The sequence below is a fragment of the Myotis davidii genome, unplaced genomic scaffold (genome assembly GCF_000327345.1).
Source record: "Myotis davidii unplaced genomic scaffold, ASM32734v1 scaffold149, whole genome shotgun sequence".
Lineage (NCBI taxonomy): Eukaryota > Metazoa > Chordata > Mammalia > Chiroptera > Vespertilionidae > Myotis > Myotis davidii.
In genome coordinates this window covers 5,469,193-5,480,362 of record NW_006352194.1, presented here as the reverse complement: position 1 = coordinate 5,480,362, position 11,170 = coordinate 5,469,193, and the positions used below count along the sequence as shown (strand labels likewise).

The following is an 11,170-nucleotide window of genomic DNA, read 5'->3' as shown; positions in this document are numbered from 1 at the left end:
TCCCTCTTTCCTTCACTCCCTCAGCGCTCTGAGCTGTCTGCCTGCAGGCTTTCTCCAAGGCACGAAGGAAGCCACACTGTCCCTTGTACCTGAAGGAGGTGGTGTGGACGGGGAAAAGACACATGACCGGACGTCAGGCAAGTCCCAGCTCTGCCACCTACCAACCTATCTTGAGGATCTGTTTCTTTTCCGTCAAGCCAAGCACTTCCTAGCTTCTACCCTGCATGATCAAATGGATGATATCTACAAAAAGACCTCTGTAAACTCTGAAGGGCTGTGCAAAGGTCAAGGGTGAAAAACAGTAACACCGTCATAAACAGAGCCTCCATAATATGCCAGGCCGATTCAAACAAAGCACTTTATATGTACTTTCCCATTTGATTTTTATAACCTAAAGGAGGCATAGGTCCCATTGTACGGATGAGAGACGAAGCCCAGAGAGGTTATGTAATCGGCCCAAGATCGCACAGTAAGAGGACGAGGCAGCATTTGAACCCAGAGGTCCCAGCCCATCTTGTGCTCTTACCTGGACAATTCCCCCCCTTTGGTTGCTAGTGCTTGCCCAGCTCCCGGCTGTGTCTTTAGGGGCTGGGAAAGGGCCTTCCTGAGTTCTAGTCTGGCTGCCACAGACAAATTTGCCTTTTAAGCTCCTGCTTCTGAAGTGAAAGGCTGTGTCCCTTTCAATGGCACTTGGGTAGCATAAAGCGGGCAGGGGCTTTGCTGTCCTGACACACAGAGCGGCAAACCCTGTTCCGATCCTCAGGGATACAAGCAGGAGGCTGTGTTACTAAGGGGGCTATCTAGGGGCCCTGCCCAGGAGCTGCTGGGGGCCTAGAAGGGATGGTGGGTGGGTTTCACCCAGCAGCAGCGGCGCCCTCTGCGGTGGGAAAGAAAGGAAAGGTCTCTTTTCATCTAAAAGACACAATTGCTGCCCTGGCCAGGTAGCTCAGTTGGTTAGAGCATTGTCCCAATAGGCCAAGGTTGCAGGTTCGATCCCCGGTCAGGGCACATAGAAGAATCAACCAATGAATACATAAATAAGTGGGACAACAAATTCATGTTTCTCTCTCTCTCAAATCAATTAAAATATTTAGAAAACAATTTTAAATTAAAAGACACAGTTGCCTGAAATCCATAACCGTAAAATTAGAATCCTTTCTTATCTTTTAGAGAACTTTCCCACCGGAAGGTTTCTGACCCTTTGAGATGTGTCCCCTTTTAAGGCATCTTCTTCTATTTTACCTACTTTTAAAATTTTTATTGTATTCTACCTACTTTTGAGTATCTTGAGGGTTGGTTGTTTTGTTTTTAAACTTAATATGTATTTGTCCAATTAAGTTCTCACATCGATGGATTAATTGACTGGCTTTTCATGGTCTAACCTCTCCCACCATTTGGGGCCCCAGGATGGGGTCAGCGAGAGAGGAAGATGGCCAAGATATCGGTTGCTAAGGGGTTCAAGCCAGGACCTCTATATGTGACAGCACGGAGCAATGCGATTTCACGCAGAGGACGACCCCAACAGGCAGATGTTAATTCAACACACATGATCTAGGGATACAGCTGCAAACAAGACAGACATGGGATTCTAATCTAAGCATAAAGCCATCAGCACCAAGGTCAGCTAGAGGTGCTGAAAGCCTCACAGGGAGCAAAGAGAAGAACTTTAGTTAGAGGCTTATCCATTTTCAGGAGGCCAAGGAAGACTGCTGCCTTCAATGAGTAACTCTCAGATAAACTGTTATAACTTTTATCTGCTCACAGCCTTAAACTCTAACCTCGTGTGCTCAGCCTGGATTCCTTTCACTCACAACTTGCAAAAAAGCAGTCAAAACTAGTCAACAACTAAGTTGCGGCTGGAAGTCACAAAAGCAAAGACCACGCTGCTAGTTTTTGTGCACCTACTATGTGCACACATGCCATGCTAACACTCTACATGTGTGTTCTCTAGTTCTCTAGACTCTGCAGTTTGGGTATGATTAGTCCTGCTTTACAGATGAAGAAACTGAGGCTCAGAGGTAAGTAACGTAGGCACACAGGTGATGGGACAGGCATTCTAGCCCACTTTCACATACTCCAAAGCCTGTCTTCCCCTCCAGGCAAGCTCCTCCGTTGACTGGCCTGGCCAGGTAGGTCCTGTTGATGGCCCTCCTGCAGCCCATTCATTGGTCCCCCTGCAGGATGCTTACCAAGGAGGTGCTTGATGATGGCTTGGTTGTGTTCCCAGAGGTGGCTGAATGTCCCCCAGCGCGAGTGGCCATCAGGCACGGGGTTGGTTTTGATCCAGCCGCCGCAGGCATAGGTGAAGAAGTCCTGGCAGGGGTCCACCCTGGGGTCCATGGAATTCAAGATGGAGCTGGTCACTGAGACGCAGCCCTGGCTGAGGCACACCGAGGGCGTTCCTGGCAGGAGACAAGGACAGGAGGCTAGTGAAGGGCGGGCAGGGAGGAGGCTACAGGAGTACCGTGCAGTGACCAGGGGCCCTGGTCCTGACCACACAGATGAGGAGTTGCATGGTCCCTAGACCCCTCCAGAGAAATTATCTCAGTAGGTTCTCTATTTCTTGGCTTATAAAATAGGACTTCTGTTTAGCTGCCTAAAATTCTTTCTATAGCTTAAAAGTACCCCGAAACAAATCCTTCCCTCTACAAATATTCATTGACTTTTTAAAAATACATATATTTTATTGATTTTACAGAGAAGAAGGGAGAGGGATAGAGAGTTAGAAACATCGATCAGCTGCCTCCTGCACACCCCCCTTACTGGGGATGTGCCCACAACCAAGGCACATGCCTTTGACCGGAATCAAACCTGGGACCCTTCAGTCTGCAGGCAGACGTTCTATCCACTGAGCCAAACTGGTCAGGGCTCATTGACTTTTTATTGTTCCCTGGTGTTCAACAAATTCATTCACTCATTCATTTGTTCAACAAGATAATTACTGAGTATCTTTCAGGTTCTTGCTGAGCGCAGTGTGTGTATGTGTGTGTGTGTGTGTGAGAGAGAGAGAGAGAGAGAGAGAGAGAGAGATGAAAGGTGTAACCCTTTCCTTCAAGGGCTAATAAGTTAGTTGGGGACACACATTATAAAGGAAAAGTCAAAAGACAACAGGAGAAACACCTGTCATTCATTCTACAAACATAAGCTGAGTGGATTTAGTATGTGCCACACGGGTGGTACAGACTCTATGGTGCCAGACTCAGGAAGAAGAAAGACTTTTAAGAATAGAAGGAACTATAAAAAAATCATCCCCCTTGAACACGAAGCAGGAGGGTGACCTCATCAAATCCTCAAAACAACCAAAACCGAAACAACCCTGAGATCAATTTTTTTTTTAACCCCAAGATCATTTTGCTTACGGCCATTTTCACAGAGGAAACTGAGGCACAGAGAGGCTCAGCACCCTGCTTAGTGGCCAACGGGATCTGAAGCCCAACCTCTCTGTCTGCTCTGGGCCTAGAAGGGAGCTCTCCTGGTGAGGACCCCCCTGGGGCAGCCCAACCTGTCAGGTGTGGCCTAAGGAGGGACAGCAGTTGGTGCAGATGGGCAGTGGGCAGGGCTGCAAATCCTACAAGTGCCCCCAAAACACAATGAGCAGAGAAGTCAGCTTCCTCTGAGCCGGTTTTCACAAACTCAGGCAGAGGTGTGAGGGCTGTCTGAAGGCCAAGGGCAAGAGGAGGGGGCCGGATCCCTGCCTCAAGTTCGATCAGCGGGCTCTAGTGAAGGAACCGAAGTGCGGGCGGCCTCAGCTGTGGCCCAGCCCGAGGCAGCGAGATGAACCTGACTGCAGGAGCCAGAGGCCGGAGCTCCAGGCCGGTGACTAAGAACAGGCGCAGCGGAATCGTCTGTTGACACAGCTGTGCCGGCGACAAGAGGGACTGTTTTCTGAACACAGCTCTGCACCGGGTACTTCACGCACATTCGTGATCTCATGTAGGCCTCAGGACAAGCCTCAGATACAGGCGTCACGGCCCGATTAAAGATGAGGAAACTGAGGCTCTGAGTGAGAGAGGGGGACAAGGTCACGCAGCTGGCGGGCAGAGCAAGACTGAACCCAGCCCGTCCTGCTGCAGCAACTCTATGGCCGGGGGTTCCCGCCTTCCCTCGCTGCCTCTTTGCCAGGAACACTGGGGGCTACTACGACCTCTGGTGAGTTCATCTCCCCCCTATACAGGGAGGAGTGAGGCAGGGCAGGCACTGTGAGCGCTCAGACCCGGGTTCAATTCCCAGCTTCTGCTTCTGGCTGTGGGCCTCGCACACGTGACCTCATCTCTCAGAGCCTCAGTTTCTCCATCTAGAAATGAGGGAGAACAGCAGGACCAATTGCACAGAGATGATGAAACGACTTCACGGCCGGGCACGGGGGCTCAGCTTGCTAGTCTTAGGGTCCCAGGCTCCCAGGCCAATTTTTAGAGAATAGAAAAGAACACACCGGCTGGCCGGGGCAGAGCTCACCTCTCTCGGAAACAGAATGCCAGCCGGGGTTGAGTGGCCGGTAGGCAATTAACATCTGATGAAAATGCAAAGGCCTTTGGGTTGAGCAAGGGCTCGGAGGAGCTGCACAACAGCACAAAAACCAGGGAGACTTTATTCTGAGGTAATGACTTGTGTTGAGATGCCTATACAACAACTAAAAATCATTGAGCCACGAGGCATGGAAACAGAGGAGGAAACGGTAGGCATCGCTCTAGATTGATCATCTTAAGCAAAGTTGCATGCCCCACTCCCCACCAGGGAAGGCGCCGGAATCTTTACGGGAGGTGGAGGTGGGCAAGAGAATTTCCGTGTAGTTTGAAAAAGCCTATTCACTATTATGCTATAACTTCATATTTGGAAAAGGAAAATAATACTTATTGTTTTTGTACAACAAACTACAGGAAGTAAAGCCGTCCAGAATCTTGGCTGCTGGGAATACCCGGAAGACAGCGTGAGAGGGTAATCCTCAGAGCAAGATCCACCAGTGTGTGTGTGTGTGTGTGTGTGTGAGTGTGTGAGTGTGTGTGTGTGTGTGTGTGTGTGTGTGTGAGAGAGAGAGAGAGAGAGAGAGAGAGAGAGATATTTGTAGGACTTGGGTTTAAAACAAACTAAAAAACAGTTCCCGGGAATAGCCTGAGTTAATCACTAAGCACTTTAAGCACCTACTCCACTAGGCACAGGGCAAGGTCCCTAGGTGGTGCTTAAGCAATAAGCTTTGATTATTTAACTATTTGATGGTTTGTAGGTCCTTTACCAACCATTCCTAACCCAGAAGGTACTTAATGCACATTTGGTTAATTCATTTCCAGCCTCCCCGCCCTCCCTCATCTAATGTCAAGGTTAATACTCAAGGCTCCATCTCCTTGGGGAAACCTTCCCAGATCCTCATCCCTCTCTGGCTGCCTGGGTGCTGAGATCTGACCAGGGACTAAGGGGTGTCCTGGCCATCTCCCTGTCTACCTGCTCCATTGGAATGTGAGCGGGAGGGTAGGGCAGCATCTTATGTGCTTTTATAGTTCCTTTGCTCAGCATTGTATATGGCACCTAACACTGTCCAATACATGCTTGTCGAATGAATGAATGAATGAGCGAGCTCTGTCCAGCACTTGGTCACCACCTGTGGAGGCAGAAAATATTTCTCCCCTTTAGGACGGGCATGATCACTCAAGAAAGCAGGGACAGGTCCCGGGCACTTGTCCGGACAGTGCCTGGCCTCCACACTGAGTTTGTTTTGCTGCTGCTGTTTGAAAAGCACCTGCACGTTTCCAGAAGGGAGGGTGCAGCAGGAAGGTGAATAAATATGTACTTAAGAGCCCAGACATAACGTATAGGTGGGTCTTTCAGAACCCTCAGAGCATTTGCTTTGTCTGGCCTTCTGTTTGCTCAGATGTGGCCAGTGCTGGGTAAGGAGGTAACTGTCAATATCCGGGGTGGCCACTGCTTTCCCAGGCCCAGGCAGCTAATGAAAACACATGGGTTGGCTCAGGGGTCACCTGATCCTGACCCAGCTCCACCCAGAGTTCCTTTCACCCAGGTCCAGGCTGGGAAAACCCTTCTATGTCCCTGAGAAGGCTGAGATCGAGGCAGAAGCAGGATTCCTTCCCGTGGCCCCCTATGTGGCCCCATCACAAAAAGCCACCCTTTGGGGGTCCCTTCTGGTTTCTGGTGGAGAAACATCCTGGGAACTCCTGGGCCAGTCTCAGGGCGACACTGGCTGCTGGAGCCTCGCCTGCTCCCCAGGCACAGGGCCAGGAGCTGGGCAGAGGAGGGTGGGCAGAGTCCACACCACCCGGCAGAAAGTTCTGGCAAGATAGTGCCTTGGGCAAGATGGCGCCTACAGGACAAGAGTGATTGGTAGAGAAAGGCTTTCCCAGCTTTTCCTCCTTCTTGCTCGTTGTATCCTTTATTTATTCAATTTGCAAATGGCTTGCACACCTATGGCCGTGCAGGGATTATGCTAAGTACATATGCTTAAGAGCGTGGAAATCTTGAATTAATTAATCAAATGTGGATTAGCACCTGGCGGATGAATGAATGAATGAATGAATGAACAGATGCTTGATACAGGAGGGATTAGGGGAGACTCAGATAAGTCCCGCCCTCTCTCCAGGCCCCCAAACTTTTTCCTCATCCCAGTCCAGCAGGGCCACCCAGGAGGGCCAGCAACTTCCCAGTGGACAAGGCTCAGTGAAGCCTGGGTGGCAGTTCCCAGATCCTGTGAAGGTTCGCAATCTCTCCGATGGGATGAGTGACCAGGTGACCAAGTCTGTGGGGTTGGGCCCTCAGGTCAACTGAGGCTGTTCACCGAGGTGGACAATCTGCCATCGGAAGGCTAGGCGCTGGGGCACAGGGAGTGAGAGGCTCTGAAATCAGCTGGACTCCCCACCCTCGTTTTTCACTTGGATCTGCCCTTTCCAGCTCCATAAATGCCTACTGAACACCGAGTCTGTGCGAGGCCCTTGGCTAGATACTCCCGGCCACACACAGAGAACCAGCCTCAGGCCCCGGGCAGCAGGATGGGAAAGGCCCTGATCATATCGCTACACAAGATAGGACAGAGAAATGCGTTTACAGAGGTACACACAGGTCAGCTGGGTGACAGGAGGACAGCTTTTCTGGGAGTCCTCACACTGATGCACTCTGATTACAAAGGGAGGCAGAGCCTGGGCTCTGGGGCCCCAGGGCCTGTGGTTGAATTCCACTTCCCCGTCCCTCCTGTAGGAACCTCGGGCAAGTCGCTTAGTCTCGCTGCCTCAGCTTCCTCACGCGGAAAATGGGGCCAAGAGCAACCACACCTCCTCGGGTTGCTGTCAGGAGGAAATGAGACTACATTTGTAAAGATGATGTGCGGTACTTGGTCCATGAAAAGTATTAAGTAAACGGAAGTCATTATGGCTGTTTTGTTGGAACTAAGGATGGTGGACAGTGCCAGCCTGTGTGAATCACCAGGCCACACATCCTAATGACAACAGCACCCACCGCTAAGGTTAAGGAGTCCTGGTAGGCACCAGGTACGCGTACATGTTATCTCTGACCCTCAAAGCTACCCCCAAACTGGGCACCATTTCCCCTACTAAAGTAGAGAAGACACAAGCTCTGGGAGATTAAGTGATTTATCCAAGGTTATCATACAGCTGTAAGCTGCTGGGCCAGGATTTAGACCAGCCGTGGGCAAACTACGGCCTGCGGGCCAGATTCGGCCCGTTTGAAATGAATAAAAGTATTGAAAAAAAAGACCGTACCCTTTTATGTAATGATGTTTACTTTGAATTTATATTAGTTCACACAAACACTCCATCCATGCTTTTGTTCTGGCCCTCCGGTCCAGTTTAAGAACCCATTGTGGCCCTCGAGTCACAAAGTTTGCCCACCCCTGATTTAGACTCATGACCTTCTGACACCGAAACCTTCACACCACCCATACCGTCCACCCTCCAGGTCCCAGGTCATCTCAGTAACCGGAGTCCGCCGGACTTGGCTCTCTCTGGGGCCTTGGAGGCCAGTACCAGGGAAGCCCCTTGCCCAAGTGGACAGAGCTGAGGGGAGGAATGAGTCAAGCCCACAATGAAACACAGAGGCACCTACTTGTCCGGTACTGGACGCCCAGCACCGCCACACAGGCCACCAGTCCTGCTGCCAGAAGTGCCACCAGCACCACCAGCCGCTTCTCCACCTGGGTCCGCTCGGCCCAGCATCTCTGGCCACTCCGGGGGCTGTGGAAGTTCACCTGCAGGGAAGGAGGCAGGAGGGGTGGGGAGGACATGAGCCCAGGGCCCCCCCTCCCCAGGAGGAAGGGGCTCCGGGGCAGGCCCAGGCCCCGGGGAGACATTGGGGCGGCCCTCCTGCCTCAGGGGTGGTCCGGTTCCCACGGCCTGGGTCCTAATCCAGGAAAGGAACCGCCACCCTGCTCGGCAGCTCAGATTTGCTCCTAAACTTCTGAGAGTCAAGTAGCTCAACCCAGCTGGGCTTGTGTTTTTTTGTGTCACCCGATATGGTCAGGAGGAAAAAAACAAAAACCCAGCTTTCCTCTGTTTTTCCAGTAAGGAGCTCGAAAAAGAACAGGATGTTTGGACTTGCAGGCATCCAGTGAGAGTCCAGCTTGGCTCTCTCAAAGCCCCAGAATCGTTTGGCTGGGACCATACGCCACAAGGAGGGCAGCACCACGGCTCACACTTCCCCGGAGCGTGGGCGCCCTTATTTAGCTCATTAACTCCCCACAACCCCACAAGCGCTATCATTAGTTCTCTTTTCACAAATGAGGACGTGGAAGTCCCGAGAGGGAAGACCCTGCTCTCATCACACGGCCGAATGGGCGGCCCTGGAACTGACCCCACGTGTGTTGATTCTGGAGCCACCAGCGGGTCAGAGATTTGAGTTTTGGGATGATGTCAGGAGAGATGAAACGGAGAAAAGAGCTCTCTCCAGGCAGGTCCTCAAAGGGAGGAAAAATGTCCCGCGCCTCACAGTTTAAACAGGAAGGGAGGCACAATGAGAGGAAGTGGAGGGTGTGGTGGGGCCCTCTGGGCTCCCCTCTGTTCAAGGGCCACCCTGCAGGAGGGGTCCCCTGGAGGCGGGGCTTGGTTCAGTGACCTTATGGCTGTGTGCCAGCAGCTGAGTGCCAACTCAGGGCCGGGCTGGAACTATTGGAAGGAAGACAGACTCCCTGGTGTTCAGGGGCCCACAGCCCAGAGATGCAGATAAAGACACAGACTGGGGTGGGCAGGGAAGGCTTCCTGGAGGTGGGGGCTGCCTGGGCGGGGTCTTGAAGAATAAGTAGAAGCTGGTCAGGTGAGTGAGGAAGGGAACTGGGGGGTAGCAAGGCTGAGATCCTAAGTGGCACTAAGCTGGTTTAAAGAATGCAGGCTGGAGTGACATGATTGGATCCACCCTTTGGAAAGGCCCAGGTGAAGGGAACAGGCTTGGTGGCAGGGACACCCACAACCTGCCATGGGGTGGGGAGGCAAAGGAGTCACCAGGGGAGATGGGGAGACCCAGGCTCTGACCTGCAAGTGCCCCACCAACAGCCAGGGCACCCAAGGGCCTCACACTGGCACTGGGGGAATCTAAGGCTGGTCACGAGGAAAGGAAGGGCACTGAGTGGGCTTGTGGTCATTGCTGGGTTATTTTCTGGCCAGGAAATGACGAGGAATTGCCGCACCAGAGAAAGGGGAACACAAGAACTTCTCGTGAAAGGAAAACTGGTTTCTGAAAAACGAGAAAAGGAACTTGGGGCCCAGTCACATTTTCCACGGAGATCCAGGAGGCTCAGAAACCGAAGCAGATGCACCAGTGGGGGAGGGGTGCCGCCCTCTAGAATCCTCTCAGAACCTTTTCTAAAGGTGAGAGATGACGATTCTGACCATGGTGCTACCAGGAAGTTAACACTGGGCTGGGAGCGCCTGGTGCGCAGACAGAGCCTGGGATGATGCTAACACGTCCGTCCGTGGCACGGGAAGGTTTAGGAAGTGCCTCTGCCCAGGCATCAGTTTTCTCACACAGTTTACCTCGTATTCAAAGGGGTCCCAATGGATACGAAGCAGGCGACGACACCGATTCTCAGTCGTCCTGCTGTCCTGCCCCCGGGCTTGTGCCACATTCTGCCTCCTGTTCAAGGCCTCTCAGTGCCCCACGATCACGGCTTAGCTCGTGGGGGAGGCGTGCAAAGAGGCGGGGAGCCCTGTGCCTGGTGCGGGCTCTAAAAAGCTGGGGAGCACAGGCATCAGGCTGGGGGAGCAGGAAACCTGCCCTTATGTGGACAGAGCAAGACTGCGGGACAGGTGGGGAATCTGAGGAGGTGCAAGGCGAGGAGAAATGAAGGAACAGAGCGAAGGAGGAAAGGAAAGAGTACTAAGGCGGCTAATATTTGAGTGCTTTCTGTGTGCCCGGCATTGTGTTAATTCCACTGTGTTGCTGGGTGGTGCTATTCTTCCTTCACCGCATCCCCAAGAGTAGGTACTAGTATTAGGTTAGAAGAAACTCGGGAAGTGGCGAGGGTGGAGGAGAGAGTCGGCGAGAAAGGCCGCCTCTTTCCAGAACCCACAGCCTCTGCCGAGGGCTGTGCTGCCCCAGGAGCCAAGTCGAGCCTCGCCTCGCTGTTTAATGACAAGCATACAGTGTTCACTGAAAAATTCAATTAGAATTCAGTCAGAATTAAATTAGAAATTCATAGTGCCTGGCAGAAATGGCAAACGGAATTTGAAAACAGAGTTTTTAACTTCTGTAACGGTCTTTGCTTGACTTGCACAGCCTGGCTGAGGGGCTCTTGGTTTCTGGACAAGCCCCAATCCCATCTCTGAGGGCGGAAGGAACCCAGAGGCATCCCCTGGGCAGAAGTCACCCGGAGGCACTGGGCCCGGGGCTGAGCCCTCTCCAGGAGGGGCTGTCCAATTCCTGGGTGTAAATCTGAGCTGCTGGCCAGTGCCTTCTCCTCGCTGAGACCCGGGGTCCTGCCCCTCCTCCTGCAGAGGACCCAGCAAGACAGTTCACAGCCAGGGGAGGATGCGCGTGGTTTCTCAGGCTCCTTTGAAAGGAGGGCATGTCAATCACCAGTCTGCGGCGACTGGCAGGGTAGGAGTGTTAGTGGCGGGCAGCCCACTCCACCTGGGGTACGTGACCGTCGGCCCCGGTGCAGAGCTGATGCTTAGAAGATGGAGCTGAGAATTGCTGTAAATGCTCATCTCCTTGGTGGTCTTCC

General features: G+C 52.4%; 1 protein-coding gene across 1 annotated transcript in view; it reads right to left on the bottom strand.

Moving 5' to 3' along the window:
* Positions 1-8,407, bottom strand: part of ECE1 (endothelin converting enzyme 1) — a 42,034-nt gene extending 33,627 nt beyond the window's left edge. Inside the window, exons 1-2 of the mRNA XM_006777663.2 lie at positions 8,062-8,407; positions 2,190-2,402 (exon numbers count right to left, since the gene is read on the bottom strand). Coding sequence (XP_006777726.1) covers positions 2,190-2,402; positions 8,062-8,305 — 457 coding nt within the window. The 5' untranslated portion in view covers positions 8,306-8,407. The remainder of the gene's footprint in view (positions 1-2,189; positions 2,403-8,061) is intronic.
* Between the last annotated feature and the right edge of the window lie 2,763 nt (positions 8,408-11,170).